Source organism: Rutilus rutilus (genome assembly GCF_951802725.1).
Source record: "Rutilus rutilus genome assembly, chromosome: 5".
Taxonomy (NCBI): domain Eukaryota; kingdom Metazoa; phylum Chordata; class Actinopteri; order Cypriniformes; family Leuciscidae; genus Rutilus; species Rutilus rutilus.
The window spans coordinates 10,427,158-10,451,220 of record NC_140213.1 but is presented as its reverse complement, the minus strand read 5'-3'; the positions used below and the strand labels follow the sequence as shown (position 1 = coordinate 10,451,220).

Here is a 24,063-nt window from a genome sequence, read left to right as displayed (position 1 = left end):
ACGTACTGCGTAACACACAAGAATGAATCTCATTGGTTCTCACGTCAAACGAACATGCTTGAGCTTCCATTTACCACAACTGATGTGTGAGCTGATGAATATGAATATGTGAATAAAAGCCTAAATTCATATAAAGCGATATAAAATGTTGACTAAAACCACTCAATTCATATGGATCCGTTTTACGATCTCTTTATGAACTTCTTTGAAGCGTCAAAGTGGTAGTTGCGTAGCTGTCAATGGAAGGACAGAAAGCTCTCAGATTTCATCAAAAAGATCCTCATTTGTGTTCCGAAGATGAATGAAAGTCTTACGGGTTTGGAACGACATGAGGGAGAGACAGAATTTTCATTTTTGGATGAACTATTCTAAATGGCTATTTGAAGACCACACAAGTATTTTCACTGCTGTTTTACTGATGAATTATCAGCTTCAGTGAGCTTAAGCAGTACTATTTGTGTCTGTCTCTGACTGGCTACTATTTCTGCTGGTAAAACTTCTCCAGGGTTAAAACCCTAATGCTACTGTAAGGAGCTTATCGCTTGCCTCTCTCAGGCTCAGTCCCTTTCTCCTCCCTCTTAAGACTGCAAGCACACACCTGCCACAAAAATCTTTTGAAAGGTAAGTTTAAATAAATTGATTCTTTTTAACATATAAAGTGAATTTTGAGAATGTTATGAGTGATCTGATGGTGTCTATGCAACAAAAGCATACCCTTTTAATAACATCACAGTTTATGGCTCTGTTTTGGTAAATAGATTGTGTTAGTGACTGACTGTCAAATTTGAATTTCTGTTCTGTTTCTATCTATGTAATTATTGACTTATTTATTAGCTGGTATTGCATGGGATCAACATTTTACAACACTTGGATGGAACACTGAAACCAAGATACTAAATGTTTAATATTTTACGCTCATTTTAACTGCTGATTTTGTCTTATTTCCATTGCACAAACCATGACAGAAATAAAAATTTAAAGACCCCATGAAATGGCTTGACAAGCACAGTTTTCTTCTCTGTGTTGATGCATTACCTATTGAAACAGGAAGTTTGGTCAGGTCACATCGAAGAGTGTGTCTTTTTTTTAAATAGTGTTACAGCTATGATTTGCTACTTGCTATTGCCAGTAGGAGGCAGGTTCAATGGGGTTCTAAATAGAACCCTAGCATTATTGAATCAATTTTAAAGAGCACTTTATGCCAAAAAGACTCTATATAAGGTGAAATGTCTTAAATGATTGCATTTTGGTGTCCGCGTGGACCGTGCACTATAGAATGGCAGGCGCATGCGCAAGGTGATTGTTGATACAGAAGAGTCCACTAGGTGGCTATATGCACAGTTGTGATGTACTGTGCAGTAGTCAAAGAACAGTGCGGAAAGAGCGATAAAAACAGTACACAAAGCAGCATTTTCGTCTCTATCATTTTTGTTTTGGTTCTTGTTCTAAACTGCATTTACCGGCGGAGCCGCTACTCTTCTTCTTTTATCCTTCTGAGCAAATGTCCTGTACATGACATGACTCAGTGCTGCCCTCTAATGTCTGGTAGAGTATAAAAAGCAATTGTATTGCACATATGTCCAACTTGTTCATCCACTCTGAGTGTACTTTGAAAGCTGTGCGGACATGACTGTGCGTGAGACAGAGTGGAATGCAGAGAATGAAGTATACCCAGGCCTATATAGCACATTTTCTTCTAAGAGGGTGAAACATTATCAATATAGAGATACATACATACAGATACAAATCTGTGTAGTGCAGAAGAGTTTTCCCAGATTACATTTTTAAATGTGTATACATACATAGTACGGAGCCCCTAAGGGGACAAGGTGGTGGAAAAAATATGAGATGGGAGGGAAAATAATAAGTCGCTGCTTTTGCATTTTCTCGCAAAACTTTTGTGTCCTTTGTGAGTGAACGCAAAGTTTCTCGGGGGAACGCAAACATTTTGCGATCCAAGGCAAAGTTTCTCGGGGGAACGCAAAATATTTGCGAGAATTGACGTGATTGACATGATTTTTCCTCTCATCTCATTTTGTCCCCTTCATCGTGTCCCTTTATGGGCTCCATAATACAGGGGCTAAATGCGGACCTGGTAAAAGGTGCATTTGATTGTATTTGTCTCTAAATCACTAGATGGCATAAAAACACACTGCGGCACTTTTTCCTAAACATCCGCGCACGTGGAATTTTAGCTGATACTAGATGTGATAGTAGGCGGCAGCGCGAAGTCGATTCTGTATAATCAAATATAGGCTATAACCAAATATACTGTATTTTGAGACAAAGGTCTTAATAATAATTAAAAGTTTTAAAGCTAATTAAATAAACCGTTCTGAAGAATATAGTATCTGATAACTGGTATTTGGGGTAAAAAGCACCCCTACTGTTGGGGCCAAATAAGGCACAATATTTGATGTGATTTGGTTGACTATTTCATTTGTTCACATGACATAGTTAAATTCAACTGGTCAATATTATTTATTAATTTGGGTGTCCACGTTAGAGATAACCACCATATTTATAATGAAACCATCATATTTAAAATATGATATTAATCATCATACAATATAATAAAATCCTATTTATTGTTACTATAAGGACATTAAATAATGGGATCTCCTTCAAACAGTGTAAAAAGCTTTCAGAATCTTTTTTATTTTTTTATTTAAATTTTCAGTATTAAAAAAAAACATATTTAAATGAATTTGTTGAACAAAAGTAAATGAAAATTGTGTTATTTATCAAGATTTTCCGAAGGTATTGTTTTGAACAAGTATTCATTTAGATATTACGCAAAACATATACTTTTGCTAATTGTATTTATGTAGCTAATTTAGTATTTGTATACTGGGGGCCTTTTTGTGATGTACATATATGATTTTTAATAAAACAATCTACTTTTATAATTTCTCTTCACAAAATGTGTTGTTTCATCAATGTTCAGTAAAAATATATTTTTAATGGGAGTAAAAGAAGATTTTCCTTTAGCCCCTTATGTAACCTGTATAAGTTTATTTTAGCAGCTTTCAGAAGTAGACTACTATATTGACGACCTCAAACATGGACTCAGAAAAGTGTGGTCTGTCAGTGTGTGTCTGGCTTTTGGTTATTGTGAATACATGTTTTTTTTTGTTTTTTTTTTCATGTGTACAGGTCCAGCCTCAACCAGACGCAAAGATGTGTGACCAGACATTTTTGGCCATCACGTTTGGCCCGTGTGATAACTGCACTCAGAACAAACCTCTGATGAATATTTATCTGAAGAATGAGCCCATCAACTACTGCTCGCTGTGTGTGGAGCTGGTATGTTATCACACACTTCAGCTGCTCCAGGATCAGTTCAACAACACAATGCTTATTTTAAAACTTTAGTCTCTCAGAATGTGATTTCTGCATGCTGCATCCACACTGTAAACTTATTTATTCTGTTGCATGACTTATAATCAACCATCATTGTTAAAAAATAAAACTGAAAAGATTCAGACTGACATTACATGCTTATGAGGTAAAAAAAAAGACACAAAAAAAACACATTAAATATCACTTTATGCCACACACAGTCCTCAACACTTTATGGAACACAGCAACAATTCTAAGTATACGACCAAACACATCTTGACATCACAACAGTTACTAAACATGACACCAACAACAATAATATAAATGAAAATGAGAGGAGGGTAATTTGGGACTGAGGGTGTTTTCACACTCGAGTCCTCTTTAAAAGAACCAAACTCAGTCTCCTTTAAGTGGATCAAGAGGTGAAAGTGAAAAAGGACCCACGTTCACACTGTCCCTGTCCCTGAAATAGGACTCAGATACTTTTTTGGACTCCTTTGTGTTTATACTGTTGCATTCGTACCATTAGCCGAATGTGAACTGTACTCAGACAGACCACCTCCCGAGATGGTCTCGGTTCAGTTCGGTTCGCTTTTAAGGGTCTGAGATCATTTGAAGTGTTCACATATGGGCCAAAAATCACATGAACCTCGCTCAGCCCCTTGAAACGGACCAAGTGTGAAAACACCCTGAAACACAAACCCATTTTTCCCACAGTCAGACCTATTTAAATTTTTTTTTTTTAATTCATAAATCCAACACAACTGCAAAGCTTTTTGTATTGACTTAAAAATCATTGATTGTGTTAATAAAGTAAAACTGTATCAAGATGCATTATTTCTGGAGAAATATGTCATTTTCTTTTAGATGTCTCAACACATTTATTGAATGTTTATGCTCTTATTAATCTTTACTTTTTATTGGAACATTAACATTTGTGAGATTTATCAATCTGGACAGTTTTTTTGTCAGTTGATAATACTGATCTGTGGATTTACTTTATATTTATTTTTATGGAGTTTATTTATTTTTATGAGGGATTTGTGAAGAGTAGCCTAGTTAGTAAAATGCTGGGTTGTTTAAACCCTAGTTTGGGTCAAATATGGACGAACCCAGCCGTTGGGTTAAAATTTAAATTACATTTTTAACCCAACGTTTGCCTTTGTCCATTAAAACAACCCAGCATTTTTAGAGAATTTTATGGCAACATTGTTTTGGTAACATACAGTTGAAGGTAAATCTCGAAGCAAAAATGTATTTATTGCTTCAGCATATTTGTTTGATCTAAGATGAATAACTGTTTAACTGTTACATTGTGATTTTCGCTGTGATACTTTTGTCCTGTTGATTTAATGGCTCAGAGTATTTGTTTCACAGAGGTGAAGGATACTCCATAACACATTCTCATGTCATCACTTACACATAACACGTGTGTAAAGTGCTTTATCTAGAGCTCTCTGAAAACACACAGGCTCTGAGAGAACAGCACTGTTATTTAGACCACCAATACCAACATGTATTTGTGTTGTATTACAAAAGTCACCAAACACCAAATCAAATAGGCTACAGCACGACCGCACTCAGTCAGAAGTTACATAAAAATGACAACTGACGATTTCAATTTGAAATTACTTTGATGGAAGACTACGTGATTTAGAAACATACATTTTCAAGACTGAGTGAAACGATATAAATCAGATATAAATGTGATTTTGGGCTTCAGTCAGTGAGCACCAGAAATAAATGTGATGCTGATGGTGGTGATGTGTCACGTGACGTTTGCGCTAACGTCAGAGCATCATCAGCTGTGCAGACTGTGCAGTATCAGTCTCGGCTCATGATAAAGAGCATATTTTCTGACCCATCCGTCATCCATCTGTGTTTTATTAAAGATGGCCTGTCAGGGACTTACGAAGGGCGAAACCATCCATTCACTGAAAGCGGAGTCTGAGTCTTTGAAAGCCAAACTAGAAGAGGAGAGAGCCAAACTACACGACGTCGAGCGTGAGTAAAACACTCATTGGTTGTGTGTCAAAACCTAGCGAGCTGCCTAGCTAGACTGCATTCATGGACATCACAGGTAATGCGCGAGATGCCAAAACATGCCGTATCCGTAGGCAACTCGATTTGAAATATACCAATATCTGCCAAACACGACCTAAATGTAAGAGATTAATAAATTTCTTCGATGTCTTCTATAGCGATCTAAATATGTTCACGTAACATACACGAAATCAGGTGGACGCTTTTAATATTATGAGGCCCAGGTCAAGATTTTGTTTATTTTGATAAAGTTTAACCTTTAGATTTGAACTACATTTAGGCCTGTATATAAATAGACTATATTAAACATTTAAAATAATTTAGTATTGTTTAAAAAAATAGAAGTTTGTGACAAAATGTACAGCTAAGTCATGAAGTTCTTAATTACCTGTAACCAGTAAATGAAAATGATACAGATCCAAAGCACATGGGGTAGTTAACACATATTTTGTGAAATAAACTAATATGCCATATTAAAGGGACCATGGACTGCATTCTGCATTTTTTTTTATTTTTTTTTTTATAATGTTTCATGAGGTGCACTTATGATTTTTACACCTAATATTGTCTAATTTGGAAATTAAAGTACATTTTCAATCCTGATATTAGCCCTCTGATTTAATGTGTTGTTGGAAGGGGGTGACTGCTGTGATCCTCTACATTTTGAACTGGAACTCTCTCTGTCCCCCCTTGAAATTCACTTCCTGGATTCAGTCCCCCCCTGATACCCCCCTGAGACCCCCCCTTGAGCTTTGTTAGCATCATGCTCTGCCAGTTGAACCACAGGAACACTCAATATTAAATGATCCCCATGTTTGCCCAAGCATTTTTTTTTAAAGCACAAAAGATTATGGGTATTTCACTATTGTAGGATCCAACATCGCAATGAAGTTTAGTTATATGTATTTGTGATTTGTGTTATTGTAAAATGTGTCAGTAAAAATGTCACACTGTAACAAATTTAAAGTAAATTCTACAGTAGCATGGCCTGTATTTGTAAAATTACAGTATGATGTTATGTTCTGGGGGCTAATTTATGCAGTTTCTTTCACAGCAGTTAAAAAGCAGGAACTAAGATGCAGATATACACTGTAAAAAAAAAACCCGTAAAAAAACGGTAATTTTCTGGCAGCTGGGGCGCCAGAAAATTCCTGTTAAAAAACGGAAAAATACTGTAAAAAAATGGTCTTTCTTCCCGTTGTTTTTACGGAAAAAAAATGTATATTTAACATTGGATTTCGGTAATATGATATAATGTTAATTTACCATCCTATTGAAGTATTAATATCTGTTTTTTACACTGATAACCACCAATCACAGCAGTGATGAGAGTCACATGATCAATCAAAGCTCAACATAAGCAGTTCTTCCACAAGAGAGTTAATACTAATATATTTAGAAGCTGCACAGTGTCATTCACACAAACATTAAACACCATCATGGTAACACATGAAATTTTAAAAATGCAATAAACATTAATTTAACAACATTAAATGTAACATAAACCCCTAATGTACATAACTGATTAGAAAAAACGAAGAAAACTATGAAGAAACAAACATAGTTATTTCAACAAAAATACATCAAATGTGAAGTGTCACAGGGAATTGTGGGAATGTCAATTTACGTTTTTTCACTGTAAATGATACAATGAGTTGTTTTTTCACTTTCAAAAACTGTAAATTTAACGGTATGTTACAGTAAAATTACATTAAATGTACCGTTAGATCTATCACAGTTATTTACCGTATATAGTACGGAAACTTTCTGTTAACCAATTAACAGTTTTTCACTGTAGCATTTTTACAGTCTTTTACCGTTAAAATTACGATAATTTTTTACAGTGTACATCAAGTAGTAAAAATGTAATTTAATCATGCTGCAATGTATGCTGTAATAGTAAAATATTACAGTTGCAATGGAGGATTATATTGTTTACATTTACATTACATTTAGTCATTTAGCAGACGCTTTTATCCAAAGCGACTTACAAATTAGGACTAAATAAAGCGAGTCATCATGAAGAGGCAAAAACAACAACAACGCAAGAAGTGCTCAGAATACAAAGTTCAGGCATTATTCAGAGTAGCATAAGTCTGATAAGTGATGTTTCAAAGGATTTTTTTTTTATTTTTTTTTTTTATTTTTTTTTTTTTTTTATGAGGTTAAGTGCTCACGGAGGAGATGGGTTTTCAGCTGTTTTTTGAATGTTGCCAGTGATTCTGCATTCCGGATGAGGCCGGGGAGAGCGTTCCACCAGCATGGAGCTGTGAATGAGAATGTTCTGGAAAGTGATTTTGTGGCTCTCTGTGATGGAACCACGAGACGTCGCTCGTTGATCGATCGTAGGCGTCTGGTAGGGATGTAGACTCGTAGGAGTGAGTGAAAATAGTAGGGAGCTGAGCCTGTGATAGATCTGTAAGCAAGCGTCAATGCCTTGAATTTGATGCGAGCAGCGAGAGGTAGCCAGTGCAGAGAGATGAACAGAGGAGTGACGTGGGCCCTCTTGGGCTCGTTGAAGACAAGACGAGCTGCAGCATTTTGGATCATCTGTAGAGGTTTTGTTGCACATGCTGGAAGTCCGGCCAAAAGAGCATTACAGTAGTCAAGCCTAGAAATGACCAGGGCCTGGACCAGAAGTTGTGTTGCATGCTCAGTTAGGAAAGGCCTGATCTTCCTGATGTTGTGCAGTGCAAACCTGCATGATCGAGCTGTCTTTGAAATGTGATCTGTGAAGGACAGCTGGTCATCAAGCGTTACTCCGAGATTTCTGACCGACCTTGATGGGGTGATTGATGATGACTCTAGCTGGATGGTGAAGTCGTGTTGTATAGACGGATTGGCAGGGAGGACGAGAAGCTCAGTCTTTGCCAGGTTGAGCTGCAGGTGATGTTCCTTCATCCATGTGGAGATGTCCGCCAGACAGCTTGAGACCCGTGCAGCTACTGTGGGATCATCTGGTTGAAACGAGAGGAAGAGCTGTGTGTCATCAGCATAGCAGTGGTAGGAGAAGCCGTGTGCCTGTATGATGTGTCCCAGTGATGTAGTGTAGATGGAGAAGAGGAGGGGACCAAGAACTGAACCCTGGGGAACCCCTGTGGTCAGTTGATGTGCTCTGGATACCTCACCTCTCCATGCGACCTTGAAGGACCTACCTGTGAGATAGGACTCAAACCAGTGGAGTGAAGTTCCTGTGATGCCCAGTGATGAGAGGCTGGACATAAGGATCTGATGATTCACAGTGTCGAAGGCAGCAGACAGATCCAGGAGAATGAGGACTGAGGACTTGGAAGCAGCTTTAGCGATCCGTAGGGCTTCTGTGACTGACAGTAATGCAGTTTCTGTTGAATGCCCTTTCTTGAAGCCAGATTGGTTGACATCCAGCTGGTTGTTTAGAGACAAAAAGGATGTTATTTGGTTGAAAACAGCTCTTTCAAGTGTCTTCGCAATGAATGGTAGGAGAGAGATAGGTCTGTAATTCTCTACAGATGATGTGTTTAGTGTTGGTTTTTTAAGCAGTGGAGTGACCCGAGCCTGCTTGAATGCTGTAGGGAAGGTGCCAGTATGGAGGGATGAGTTGATTATGTGTGTGAGTGATGGTAGAAGTGTCGGAGAGATGGCTTGTAGAAGGTGTGAGGGGATGGGGTCTAGAGGGCAGGTGGTAGGATGACTGGAGAGGAGAAGTGTAGATACTTCTTCCTCGGTTAGCGAGGAGAAGGAGAACAGTGGGATATTGGCTGTAGTATAAGTTTACTTATAATAATAAGTAAACTTATTATTAAAACTTATTAAACTTATTATTAATAAGTAAACTTATTATATAAAAGTATAAGTTTACTTATAATAATTACTGTTATAAATTATTTTGTATTGTTAAATATATTTAAAAAATGGCAATTTGGTACAGTCATATATCTGTCCAAATATAATAGAGCTGATCATCAATCATGTTACATCTTCCTGATGCTGAGATGTGTTTTCAGCTCTGGTTCAGTTTCAAGTTCTTCAGGTGGTCGTGTGGTTCATGCAGATTTGTCTTTCTGACTGCAGTGCATCAGGTGGCGGAGAAGATGGAAGCTCTGGGTCAGTTTGTCATGAAAACCCGGAGAACTTTAAAAGGACATGGAAATAAAGTGCTGTGCATGGACTGGTGCCGGGACAAGAGAAGAATCGTCAGCTCCTCTCAGGTAACAGGACGTATCATCACTGTTTCTAACCACTGCTGTAAAAGATAGACATTTATTTTTAGTAAATGTCATCTGTTGTCCTAAAGAGTTAGAAGCTGAAATAGATCAGTTATACACAATCTTTATTATATTAATAATGTATAAGTCTTTACTGAAATGTTGAATCTCTCCTATAGGATGGAAAAGTCATTGTGTGGGATGCATATACAACCAATAAGGTAAATCTTTCTATCTGTGTCAAATGGTTTTCTAGACAGATTTCTTTCAGTGCTACAGCGATTTAAAATATTAATCTGCATGTTTTACAGTTGTAATGCACTCTAATGGAAACCCAGAGTATTAATGACAAACTAATCCGACAGCAACATAAACACACACATTAACACATCAGCCATGCAGAATGTGTTCTTCTGTGTACAAGACAATTTAAATAATCAGACGTGTGTGTGTGTTTTGATAACCTGCATTTTCATAGCATGTTTGTGTGTATGAGTGTGGTGAATGCAGTGCCGGTCCTACACTTCTGGGGGCCCTTAGCAAAACTTTGTAAAGGGGTACCCGCTCAAATGATGTATGTCTATGTTATATTTCAGCATAGAAATACATTCTTAGACAGGTACTGAACATAATCTAGCTAACACAATTTAAATGTTGCAGGTATATGTACTATTCAAAGTATTTATTATAATATACTTTAAATAACATAAAAAATAAATGTCAGAAAAATATTAGTTATGCTATTGTTCATAAATAGGACATTGTCATGTCACCGTCAGTGTCCCAATGTGTAGTGAGTCAGGGTCCTTCCTGTCCTTACCAGTGCCGAATCCGTGTGACGTACTGACTCACAACCTAGGGAGCTGATTGAGACGCACACATACAGTAGTTAAGATGATTTGCTGAAGATCAAACTGAGCATCAGAATGGGGAAGAAATGGGATTTAAGTGACTTTGAACATGGCATGGTTGTTGGTGCCAGACGGGCTGGTCTGAGTATTTCAGAAACTGCAGTTCTATTAGGATTTTAAAGCACAACCATCTATAGTGTTTACAGAGAACTGTCAGACAAAGAGAACATATCCAGAAAATGGCAGTTATGTGGGTGAAAATGCTTTGTTGATGCCAGAGGTCAAAGGAGAACGGCCAGACTGGCTGGAGCTGATAGAAAGGCAACGGCAACTCAAATCACCACTCATTACAACCGAAGTCTGCAGAAGAGCGTCTCTGAACACACAACACTTCCAACCGAGTGCCACTCCTGTCAGCTGAAAACAAGAAACAGGCTACATTTTGCATAGGCTCACCAAAATTAGACAAAATGAGATTGGAAAAACGTTGCCTGGTCTGATGAGCCTCGATTTCTGTTGCGACATTCAGATGGTAGGGGCAGAATTTGGCAATAACAACATGAAAGCATGGATCCATCCTGCCTTGTATCAACGGTTCAGGCTGCTGCTGGTGGTGTAATGATGTTGGGGATGTTTTCTTGGCACACTTTGGGCCCCTAGCACCAATTGAGTTTTGTTTAAACGCCACAGCCTACCTGAATATTGTTGCTGACCATGTCCATCCCTTTATGACCACAGTGGACATCTGATGGCTAGCAGGATAACACGCCATGTCACAAAGCTCAGATCATCTCAAACTGGTTTCTTTAACATGACAATGAGTTCACTATATTCAAGTGGCAGATTAATGCATCCTCCATTTTTTGTCTTGGTCAGATTTGTAATGATTTTTTTGTGATGTTTTGTGTACTGTGCAGGAGCATGCGGTCACTATGCCCTGCACCTGGGTCATGGCCTGTGCTTATGCCCCCTCTGGCTGTGCTGTGGCTTGTGGGTAAGTCATGAGAGTTTCATCAGTGTAATAATGATTGGTCAACTCTGATCTTAACTGAGAATTTATTGTATTATTGTTGTATACTGTATTATATGAGAGTCCTAAACAGAGTCCTCTCTTCAGGTAATAATTAGAAGCAACTAAAGTGCAGCTCTGAGATTGTAATGAAATTTACATATCTAGTCAAAATATAACTTATTATTTGCTGTGCATTTGTGCAAAGTGGTCAAATCTCTCTTTGTCTTCCATTCAGTGGTTTGGATAATAAATGCTCCGTCTATCCACTCTCTTTGGATAAAAACGAGAACTTGTCATCTAAGAAGAAATCTGTGGCCATGCACACCAATTATCTGTCTTCCTGCAGCTTCACCAACTCTGATATGCAGGTGTGTGTGTGTGTGTGTGTGCGTGTGTGCGCAGGTTTGGTTATGCTTGAGAAGGCTTAGATTTAGAAAAACCCTCGCAAATATAGGAAAACATATCGAACACCAACCTGTGAGGAAATTTGAAGTGTACCTCACTATTTTTAAAACTAGTTTAACCAGTTTACTATTGCAACTATACAGTGTGTGTGAACGTTAACCAAAATACAATATACAAAATGTTAATCTTATTTTATTTCAGCTCCTTGTTTATTTTTAAGATTCTTTTCTCCAGAAAATATAAAAATATATCAGTACATAGTATATATCAGTACATCATATGTACATAATATCAGTATATCATGTATATATGTACTAGACAGCTCAATGGTATTTGGACCCAAACCTGGTCAGAACTTACCATCATCTATGTAGGAAATATACAAGATAAATCATTTCTGTTTATAGTGAGTGCTGTGTTCATTACTAATGCATTCATTTTAGTGCTAAACAGATTGTTTCTGCATTGGCATCAGACACTGTGTGATGTTGCATTGACATTATTTTATCTGCTGGGATCAGTACAGCTGAGTGTAGACACTGCAGTGCGCTGTGTGTCGAGATGGTCAAATTGTATTAATTCATAGTTTATTAATTCAGTGTGTCTGTGGCAGTGATGAATCTGTAATGATTCGGCTGATATTTATAGAACACACACACATTACTCGTGAGCAAATATCACAGCAGTCCCCCTGAAGTTCCCCTGATGGGATTTATGCTTTTAAAAATAACCTTGTTATACAAAAGTGCAAATTTGTGTGCCTTTTCAGAATGAATCAGCTGTGTATTTGGTCTGTTCTGTGAGTGTAACAGTCAGTAATAATAATTAAAAAAAAAAAACTCTACAGTTTCCTGACTGGGTTTGTGTGTATCATTAGTGTGTTTTGAAAAAAGGGTTGGGGTTTTCTCTCTTTGCTCCATCACATCACAGATTGTTCCTCTTTCTTGATTATGTTCCTGTCAGTGACAATAAAGATTGAAAAAGATGAAGTGAAAGATTTCGTTATGTCAAGGCAGGGGATTCAACACATCTATTAATAGAGCATGGAAAGTGAAAATTCTGTGGTACAGATTTAATGTTTGGTCTGTACGTCAGCATCGGGGAATAACATAATAATCTCGTTCATGGCAGAGAGGACTGCTTACATGTACAAACAACCGTGACGACTTGTTTGATATAATGTAAACTCAGCTTTTGTGTCTTTATCAGCTTTTCCATATATACTGTAGCTACTGGCCCTGATAATTCACAAGTACCGCTTGCTGTAAATAATAAATAAAAAAATGCTGAACCATTTCTGTAAATAACAGACTGTTAGCCGACTAACAGCAGATAGAGATTATGAATCGGCAATCTATTGATATTCCTGCTGTTCCCGGATCAATGTTGAATTTTCTATCGAATTTGAACCACTGAATTTGTGGAAGCGAATTTGTAAAGCGAAATAAAATGGCCGAAAATTGCCTGTCGAATATTATAGGTTGTATTTTTAAACAGAATGAACATTTTGGAAGTGAAATCTGAAAGGTGAATATGGATTATTGAATTTTTAATAATGGAAATGTGTGTGAAATGTTTTGAATTGACAGCTTAAATGTTCAACCATGTTGAATTTCAGCCCATAAAAATGTTAGCCCTAAAAAATACAATGCATTAAAATGCAAGCACGTTATTTGGTAGTACTTCCATAGTATTGCTTCATGTGTTTGTGATAATGAGCTAATGATCAATACCTCCACTAGAGGGTGATACAGGGGTTATATTTCTCTATATTTTATCAGTCTTCTAGGTCAATGTAAAATGTCTGGACGAATTTAATGTGATTTGTACTTGGTTACTCTCTTAAAAACAAAGGTTCTTTATTGGCATCCTATTGGAACCTTTCTATTGCACAAACGTTTCTTTATTGTGAAAAAAGGTTTTTAAAATGTTAAAAAGAATTCATTTCATAGTTCTTTGGGGAGCCAAAAATGGTTCATTTATGGCATTGTTGCAAAATCCCCCTTTTGGAACTTTTATGTGTGTGTGTTTCAGATTCTGACATCAAGTGGTGATGGGACATGTGCATTATGGGATGTTGAGAGTGGGCAGCTGCTGCAGAGTTTCCATGGTCACTCGGCTGATGTTCTCACTTTGGACCTCGCCCCCTCTGAGACGGGAAACACCTTTGTATCAGGGGTTTGTAATTTCCACATAAACTCACCAATTTTACCTGCACACATCCCAACCTCACTCTCGTGTTCACTGTAACACATGTGTAACACATATCATTACAGCTGAATTAGCGAAAAACTCATTTCATTTTATAAAGGTGAAAGAAAGCACTGGATTAAAAAATAATTTCCTAAAGTCATTACTCATGTTGATTGATTTGACCTGTTAGGATGTTGTTCAGTCACAATGTCAGTTTGGGTTATGTGCAGCTATTTTTAGGACATCATTCTCCTGAGATTCACCCTGTTGTAAGCGAGTGTTGTTCCGCAGGTCTCTAAAGTGCTGTGTGTGTGTGTGTGTGTGTGTGTGTGTGTGTGTGTGTGTGTGTGTGTGTGTGTGTGTGTGTGTGTTTCAGGGCTGTGATAAGAAGGCGAATGTGTGGGACATGCGCTCGGGACAGAATGTTCAGTCCTTTGAGACCCATGAGTCTGACATCAACAGTGTGAAGTGAGTGAGCCACAGCCTGGCATTTGCTGATAATGAAGTTACGTTCACAATACAGTTGAATGTTGCCCAAATTCAATTATTTTCCCTCACGGCATGACATTGTGAACATCAGAAATTTTAAGTGTAAACAGTCAGGTTGGAGTCCACATGATTTTTGTCAATCTAATGACATTCATTATAATTGCTCACTTAGCATGAAGAAGCTTAAAGGGGTGGTTCAGGATTTTGGACATCGGACCTCATTTCCAAGTTAGCCTGGGTGTTATTTATCAGTGGAGAAAGTTTTCAAAAAATGTCATCCAGTCCTTCCAGTTGCATAGTTCGCCGGTGCTAGGCTAGCGCGAGTCAACGGTATCTGCTAGCCTGCCATTAAAAACAGTTTTACCCGCTCCACAGTACACCAAAAGCAAATAAATTATAACACCAGACTATCGATGTAAATGTCTGTTGAGAGAATAATGTTAGAAATCAAACTACTCTTGCATCTCAATGATCGCATTACATTTACAGGAACTAGTTTCTCAGCAGTGGCGGAATTTTACTTTGCTCTGGTTAGTAGTACTGCGCCGTAAAGTAAACACAGAACAGAAGCGCACTACAGTCGGACCGGCTCTCTCGGTTGCCTAGGTAACTTAATATCACTCCGCCGCTGTTGTAGACTGTGCTAATAAATACAGGGAACAAAGTATAACTATTGCAATGCGATGAAAGGGTAGTTTGATTTCTAACATTATTCTCTCAACAGACATTTACATCGATAGTCTGGCGTTATAATTTATTTGCTTTTGGTGTACTGTGGAGTGGGTAAAACAGTTTTTAATGGCAGGCTAGCAGATACCGTTGACTCGCGCTAGCCTAGCACCGGCGAACTATGCAACTGGAAGGACTGGATGAAAAAGGTTGAAAACTGTCTCCACTGATAAATAACACCCAGGCTAACTTGGAAATGAGGTCCGATGTCCAAAATCCTGAACCACCCCTTTAAGGACAACAAAAGCAGCCATTGGCGCGATGTTGAGTTGTTATATAGTTAGGGACATTCATATACTGTATACTGTATATGTACTCTACCGGACCGGTCAAAAGTTTTTTAACATTTATTATTATCAATGTTGAAAACAGTTGTGCTGCTTAATATTTTTGCAGAAAATGTGATACACACTACCATTCAAAGGCTTGTTTGTTTTATCCCCCCCCCCCCCCCCCAAAAAATAACATTAAGTTGACCAAAATTGACAGTAAAGACATTTTTAATGTTACAAAAGATTTCCATTTCAACTAAATGCTGAACTTTATATTCATCAAAGAATCCTGAAAAAAAAAATGGATAACGGTTTCCAAGAAAATATATTAAGCTGCAAAAACTGTTTTCAAAATTGATCATAATAAGAGCCATCAATAATTGAGCTCCAATAATAATTTATAATAACTGAGTACCAAATCAGCATATTAGAATGATTTCTGAAGGATCATGTGACACTGAAGACTGAGTAATGATGCTGAAAATTCAGCTTTACCATGACAGGAACAAATTACATTTTAAAATATGTATGTAATTACATAAATTTAATAAATAATGTAATTGTATTTATTTAAATCACTACAAGTAAAACAGAGTCATTTCTACAAATGTGAGTGAAAAGACCGTTGGAAAACTGCAAGTAAGCAGCAAACACACAATGCAATTGAAATATAGATTCTGTGTTGCTGACATCCAAACAATACATCCATATGAGTGTTGTTCATTTTATTTTAAAACCGTTGGCACCAGTTGGTCCTCCTTCTGCTGCTATAACACCTCCCACTCATCTGGGAAGGATTTCCACTAGATGTTGCATCATGCCTGTAAGGGATTTGTTCCTACTCAAGAGTATTAGTGAGGTCAGGCGCTGATGTTGGAGGATGAGTTTAAGCTCAGTTGCCATTTCAGTTCATAGCATTGGTGTTCATGACTGGGCTATGTGTAGGCCAGTTCTTCCACATCAGATTCAGTAAAGCATTTCTGGTAACATCTTACAATAGTTTTATTTGTCAATTACAGTGAATGTAAACAGTCTACACCCCCCAGTTAAAACAGCTGGTTTTTGTAATGTAAAAAATTAAACAAAGATAAATCATATTAGAACTTTTGCACGTTTAATGTAAAAATGACAACCAATTCAATGCCACTGAAAGGTGACACATTTCACCTCCCATGCTGGAAACACGGGTTCAAATCCCACTCTGAGTAGTGCTTTTGTAATTGGGTATGTGGTTGTTACGAACTACTCTGAGACAAGGTTGAGATCCAAATGCAGCTTTTAATAATGGGGCAAAGGCAACAGGTCAAAACACAAGGTAAGCAGTCCAAACAAACAAAACACACAAGGTTGGGAACAAGGCAAACGGGTAATCCAAAGGCAGGCAGAGAGTCCAAAAAACGAAATACATGGAACCAGAGAAATGCTCAGAAATGAAGCACAACAACATAAAAGACTTCGCAGGGAATGAATAAGTGTACATGGTTTCAATAGGCTGAGACTGACAAGATAATGAGACACAGGTGGATGCAATCAGGGATGATGAGTCCGGGCAGTGAGTCATGGGAAATGTAGTTTGTGAGGGAATGACAGTAGTCTGATGTATAATAAATATATAAATAAATACTTAGTGAATGTTAATTTCAACATTTACATTATTAAAATCAAAAGTTGTATCTGTTATTTAATGGACTTGAGCTAACATAAAGTAAAAATGAACAGTTTAACAGTTTAATGAACAGTTTTTTTTTACTAACGTTACTAATAAATAAATGGGACCTTATTGTAAATTCTTACCGAATTTTTAAATCGAGCTCCCTTATTGAGGACATGTCAGCTGACCAATGTCATACTTAAAACACAATATGTTACAATTGTAATTAAAAGTCTTGTATTGGGAGAGGATATGCCTATATGCCTGATTTTATGTACCTTTTAGAAATGTTTGAAGCTGAAATAGTCAAACCTGTTTATTGGAAAGGAATATCCACATCATTTTGGCCATGTATGGACAGTATATACTTTGATGATAAAATGGTAAAATGTCATGTGACCACACAAACAAATCAGATCTTAACAGAGAGCTGGAATTTGAATTTGCACTGCGAACGTAACCAGTATGTCTATATGTTCGAAGTGTCTATGGAAATTTTAACCTTATATCTGAATGCAGGTATTACCCCAGCGGAGATGCTTTTGCATCTGGATCTGATGATGCTACGGTAAGTTTTTCCACATTACAACACACCAGTTACCCCATATTATTTCAAAACAGTCAATAGGCTTCTCGAAGATTACAAAGGATTGCCAATAGAGTCACAATCAATAATGTAAAACCTGTTGCCCTGATTAATACTCCCCTTCAAAAACACTTACACCCTCTTGAGTTAATGATGTTTTAATAATGTTGAGTTGATGAAATTAGGTTTAGTTAGCTCAGTTGGCTGATTAAGTGTGAGAGTATATTAGAATTTAAGTGTATGTGTGTATTTAGTTTATCTAATGTTGTTAATGTTTATTCCTGGTCAAGGTCCATGCAATGTGTCTTTGTCTTCAAATCACCCAATGATCAATGAAATGCGATGTGTCAAACTCTGTGAGTCCATACTGAACTCCATCTCACCGTGACCTTTCTTGTTATTTCAGTGTCGTCTGTTTGACCTGCGAGCTGACCGTGAGGTGGCCATTTATTCCAAAGAAAGTATCATTTTTGGAGCCTCTAGTGTGGACTTTTCCCTCAGTGGTAAGAAAGTAGACTTTGACCCTTCAAGCAGAGTGATGAAAATATATATCAATAAATGTAATCATTTGTCAAATATTAGCATGTCTTTCCAATTTTCTTTTTTCTCTCCATTGAACATAAAAGGAGACATTCAGTAGAATGTCCCATGTGTTCTTTTCCATACAGTGAAAGTAAATGTGTACTTCACCATAAAAAATAAACCACAGAAGTATCATAAATGTGCTCTTTGATATATTCCATGCCCATTAAAGCCATATCTTTGCTTTGTGTGGTGACAGACCAAAACTAGATAATTGGTTCAATGAAAATCTTTAAATCCAAACCTGTATGCCTTTCTTTGAATACAGATGAGATGAAAGATGAAAGATAATGCTTTTTTCCCCCCATACAAGTCAGCGGGATACCATATTGTTTTGGACCCCATTGACTTCCATTGTATACAGTAGGCAAAAACAGTTCCTCAAAATATCTGTGTTCCACAGAAGAAAATCATAAAGGAAGTAAACCATCCGTTTAAAATGTCACGCCAGGTTTGATATCAGACATTGTTGGTTTTTGAGTGTTTCCCAATTGATGCCAAACATGATGTGACATGTTTTGTGCAACATAATTGAATTTCTGAGAATGAGATTTGAAAGCTATAACATGTCACCATAATATTTATATAGTGCCTATACTTACCTGATACATTTATGGTACTTTTTGTGCTTTTTTAAAGCTAGAAATGGCGTTTATTTTCAGAGAGCCACAATTCTCCTTTTATGATTCATGAAAGAAAGTCGTGCTGGTTTGAAACAGCATGAGGGTGAGCAAATGATGACAGAAGTTTTGTTTCTTATTTCGGTGCACAGGCCACATGGTTAATACTGACAGATATCTGCTGTAATTAAACCCAGGGTTAAAGGAATCAGATGACAGAACAGACAAATGTCACAGCTGTGACGCCCACACTTACCATGATAGCTTGTGAATCACTAGTGAATACAGACCTGTGGCAGTTACATTGCTAAAGATTAGTATTATTGCTAATGTACTATAGGCCTATACTGGATAAGTTTACTAGATAGTGTTCAGTGCTGCTGACACAGCATAATGTTCATAAATGAAGATTTGAATATGACAATTGTGTCATAATTTACTCACTTTCATGTTGTTCCAAACCTGTATTTCTTTCTTCTGTGGAACCCAAAAGGAGAAGTTTAGCCAAATCTCTTCTTTTTTTTTTCATCCAATGAAAGGGGATGGAGAGTGACAACCACAATTAGACACATTTCACTGATTTACTGATAAAATGTGTTGTAGCTTTCGAATAACAAACAAGAGTGATTAAAAGAAGATTAAAGGGTTAGTTCACCCAAAAATGAAATTTCTGTCAGTAATTACTCACCCTCATGTTGTTCCAACCCCGTAAGACCTTCATTCATCTTCGGAACACAAATTAAGATATTTTTGATGAAATCTGAGAGCTGGCTCACTCCTCCATAGACTTCTAGGTGACCGAAACTTGCTGGCCCAGAAAATGTATTAAAGAGATCGTTAATATAGTCCAAGTGACTACAGTGGCTCAAATCTTAAGTTTATCAAGCGACGAGAATACTTTTTGTGCACAAAAACAAACAAAACTAATGACTTTATTCCACTATTAATTTCCTTCTCTCTGGGCCTCGAGTTGGTTCACGTAGTGTTTTTGCGCTGCGCGTCTGTGTTGTTCATCACACGCATCACACACATGACCAGCGTCGGCCAATAGTGAGCCTACGTGGTGACGTGTAACACAGACGCGCTGCACAAAAACACTACGTGAACTCACTCGAGGCCCAGATAGAAGGAAATGAATAGTGGAATAAAGTCGTTATTTTTGTTGTTTTTTGCGCAGAAAAAGTATTCCCGTCGCTTGATAAACTTAAAGGAACACTCCACGGTTTTTTGAAATAGGGCTTATTCACATTCTTTCATACATTTAGATAGGTGGGTAAATGCATTTTTGTCTCAGTGCATGCATTGTTTTAGTTTGACAGGGTCGGCGCTAGCTTAGCTTAGCACAATGAATGGAATCCTTTGTTGCCAGCTAGCATGTCCTGAGTAAAAGTGATAAAAAAAAATTACGTTCGTAATTACTTCTTGTGGCCTGCGTATTCACAACGAGTACAAATAGCGATGCAGATTAACACTAGGTGATTTCTTAGGCAGATATTGACTTGGGACTATATTATGGGGAAGCACAGGCGAAGCACGGCTACTTAGGCGAAGCACTGCTACTTGGGCGCAGAGATATCACGCAACACATGAAATCCCACGACTTCCGTCAACATACCGGTGTGAATAGTAGCTGCCTGGCTATTTTCCCAACAGTACATGAATGGCGATGAACATGGCTGATTTTGTGTGAGCCAGAACCATACCTATATACAAGAGTTTACAGAAAATGAGTGGAAATAGAACGACAGGAGGAGGTTGCGATCGCTCAATAGCCCGAGGACGTGAGGATGAGAACCAGCACGAACTGGTGGTGTGAATGTGGGGGAATATGCCGACTGAAATAGAGTGTCTGTGCTGTGGCGAGTGGGACAAGTTTCTGCCATCGATAACCAGGCTCAACGTGTCAGATCAAGATGAGCGTCCCCGCAGTTGTGTCACAGCTACCGTGGATTTCACGGCGTTGATTCATCCAGCAGTACTTGATTTTTTTTCCGGTGTGATAAAGTGAACTGGAAAAAACGCCCCACGCCGAATAGACCAAATGGACAGCTGTCCACAGAGTAAGTGATTATTTTAAACATGACACATGTATAGTAAACTGCTTGTAGCCTTCTCCTCTCTAGTAGTTATACTAAAACTCCTGAGTCAAAAGAACCAGGCTAACTCGGTGAGAGAAATATAGCTAACTTAGCCCTCAGTCATTTCATTTTACAGGTAACGATAACAGCGATTTTTATTTTAGTTTGGTTGTTCATGCTAAACAGGTTGAATTCAACATGAGGTTATACTAGAGGAGGCTAACGTTATTTGAACCGTAGTCTATATACAGCTTCTCAGCATCTATCTTATAACCGAATAAAGACACAGATTAACATAAGGAAGAGTAATAAAAGACAACTTACATGTGCACTTTGTTCTGCCTGTGCTTTGAAAATAGATGGGATGGGGACAGCCGTATGTTTCAGACGTAGTACCGTCTTTCTGGGCCCATATTCCATTTTTTCAAAGTAACTTAGTCCTCCGGTGCAAAATGCTCTTCGCAAACACGATACTGTTTGATTTTGTAGAGAGGCGTTGAAGTACAGATCTCCAGAGCAGCTAGCCATTTATTTCTCAGTTCCACATTCGATGGAATTCTGTGAAACATTACATTCGTGTATGTCCTTTGCTTGTTCTCACAACCTTTTGCTACGCAGATAATTACCATGTTTGCTGTAACTGTAGCTGTAACTTCTCAAAATAAACAATCCAAAAGCGAAGACACTCGGTGCAGGTCACGCGTGTTGTTCTTCTGTGTTTTGACTCGTTGCACACTGGTATGTTGACAGAAGTCGTGGGATTTCATGTGTTGCGTGAAATCTCTGCGCCCAAGTAGCCGTGCTTCGCCTGTGCTTCCCCATAATATAGTCCCAAGTCAATATCTGCTTAAGAAATCACCTAGTGTTAATCTGCATCGCTATTTGTACTCGTTGTGAATACGCAGGCCACAAGAAGTAATTATGTGGGTTTAAAAAAAAATGTTTTATCACTTTTACTCAGGACATGCTAGCTGGCAACAAAGGATTCCATTCATTGTGCTAAGCTAAGCTAGCGCCGACCCTGTCAGACTAAAACAATGCATGCACTGAGACAAAAATGCATTTACCCACCTATCTAAATGTATGAAAGAATATGAATAAGCCCTATTTAAAAAAACGGTGGAGTGTTCCTTTAAGATTGAGCCACTGTAGTCACTTGGACTATATTAACGATCTCTTTAATACATTTTCTGGGCCAGCAAGTTTCGGTCACCTTAATTTGTGTTCCGAAGATGAACAAAGGTCTTACGGGGTTGGAACAACATGAGGGTGAGTAATTACTGACAGAATTTTCATTTTTGGGTGAACTAACCCTTTAAAACCATCTGTGATCTCAGACAAGTGAAACATCCATTTATACTGAACAACATTATACTAAATACACAATTAATAAATACATGAAAGACAGCTGAAATTGAATTCTTTTCATAATTGATTCATTTTGTTTCCTGTTTATTACTGTGAAGCTGCTATGAATCAATCTGTATTGTATAAAGCACTATATAAACAAAGGTGACTAGACTTGACTTCATAATACTATACCAAACAATAATCTTATCCATATTTCACTCTTTTCCACAGGGCGATTGCTGTTTGCAGGACACAATGACTATACCATTAACGTCTGGGATGTCCTGAAAGGTACCAGAGTGGCAATTCTCTTTGGCCATGAAAACCGGGTCAGCACTGTCAGAGTGTCCCCAGATGGCACCGCGTTCTGCTCAGGATCATGGGATAACACTTTGCGGGTGAGTGTCTGCTTCAGGTAATTTAGGGAAAGTGACTTTTTTGGTTTTGCCCTTTACTGGCAACAGGGACTGCCTTTAGATTATAGTAAAGGGACTGGCAGTGGTTATAGGTGTTTCACATCATTCTGTGGGGTCTGTCCCTTGAGAGGAACAGGGGAATTACGCAACAAAGGTTGTAGGTTTCTTGTGGTCTGTACTCTTTCTATCCTTAATAAGAAGTAAAGATTAGAAACTTCTTTGTTCCTCTTTTGTGAATTCGCATATGTTGTGAGGATCATCTTGGTTTGTATTTTGAATAAAGAACTCTCTTATCTCCTAATTTCATCTCATTTCTTTGTTGCAGATCTGGGCTTGAGGAGTTGTCTTGAACCAGTATGAGAAGATATATTTGTACTTCTGCTTCTCAATATCACAGCACACAGTGGGACTGTAGGGATTCTTATCTAGATGTCCTGACTTTTCTATTATCTTAGCGCAATTAAATGTCTCTCTTTCTTGGCTTCTCACCTAAATATATACAATAAGTCAAGTCAAGTCAAGTCAAGTATATTTGTATAGCGCTTTTCACAATACAGATTGTATCAAAGCAGCTTCACAGTATTAAATTAAAATAATACAACAAGGTTTGTTTCTAGTGGAATTTATTGATAAAATCAAATTAGATATCCAGAATATCCCCAACTGAGCAAGCCAAAGGCAACAGTGGCAAGGAACCGAAAAATAAGAATATATAAAATACACAATTTGAAAAAGATTGCTGTTCAAGTATTAGTTCGTAAAATATTTTTTTAATATTAAAAACCTAAGTGTTTTAATATAATTATCCATACTTTTGTAGGTATATATTTTATGGTAATGATTTGAACAGAGTTGATTTCATTGCTTGTGCATCTGGCTTATCAAACAGGTATATATCTAGAAATTTGAAATTTATTTATAATATATATATTATCATGAATGAGTTTTGCTTGCACTAGAATGTAGACAAGTGTTTAATGTAGCCTAAGTGTTTTTCATCTCAAGTGTAATGTAGTTGATCAAATCAGCAATTGATCACAATTTGCTGATTTCTTTGTCTGTCCACATCAGTATTGTACATTAATATACACTCTGTTTACTGTTGATTGTCTCTTTATTTAGGAGAATTAAAGGTAATTTCCTTGTCTTTGTGTTTATACTGTGTGGTAGAGGTGGTTAAAATGTCAAAATGTGTGAACAACCGTTTAAAAAATATATATAAATAAATACATGTATACATCAAAAAATACATCAAAACAA

The 24,063-nt window shown here is 37.5% G+C and overlaps 2 protein-coding genes across 2 annotated transcripts; one reads left to right on the top strand and one right to left on the bottom strand.

Annotated features, from left to right (window-relative positions):
* The first annotated feature begins 550 nt into the window (after positions 1-550).
* On the top strand, positions 551-23,500 carry gnb5b (guanine nucleotide binding protein (G protein), beta 5b). The gene is made up of 13 exons (XM_084408757.1): positions 551-621; positions 3,157-3,306; positions 5,235-5,346; positions 9,436-9,572; positions 9,749-9,790; positions 11,338-11,414; positions 11,668-11,800; positions 13,872-14,015; positions 14,407-14,498; positions 17,691-17,739; positions 18,164-18,260; positions 22,619-22,785; positions 23,129-23,500. The coding sequence occupies exons 2-13, from the start codon at positions 3,181-3,183 to the stop codon at positions 23,138-23,140; spliced, it is 1,188 nt and encodes a 395-aa protein (XP_084264883.1). The 5' UTR covers positions 551-621; positions 3,157-3,180; the 3' UTR covers positions 23,141-23,500.
* LOC311290172 (uncharacterized protein) lies at positions 7,326-9,119 on the bottom strand. The gene is made up of 2 exons (XM_084408497.1): positions 8,541-9,119; positions 7,326-8,342 (listed from the first exon to the last, which is right to left on the bottom strand). Exons 1-2 carry the CDS (start codon positions 8,605-8,607, stop codon positions 7,543-7,545), a joined length of 867 nt encoding a protein of 288 aa, XP_084264623.1. The 5' UTR covers positions 8,608-9,119; the 3' UTR covers positions 7,326-7,542.
* Positions 23,501-24,063: the final 563 nt, after the last annotated feature.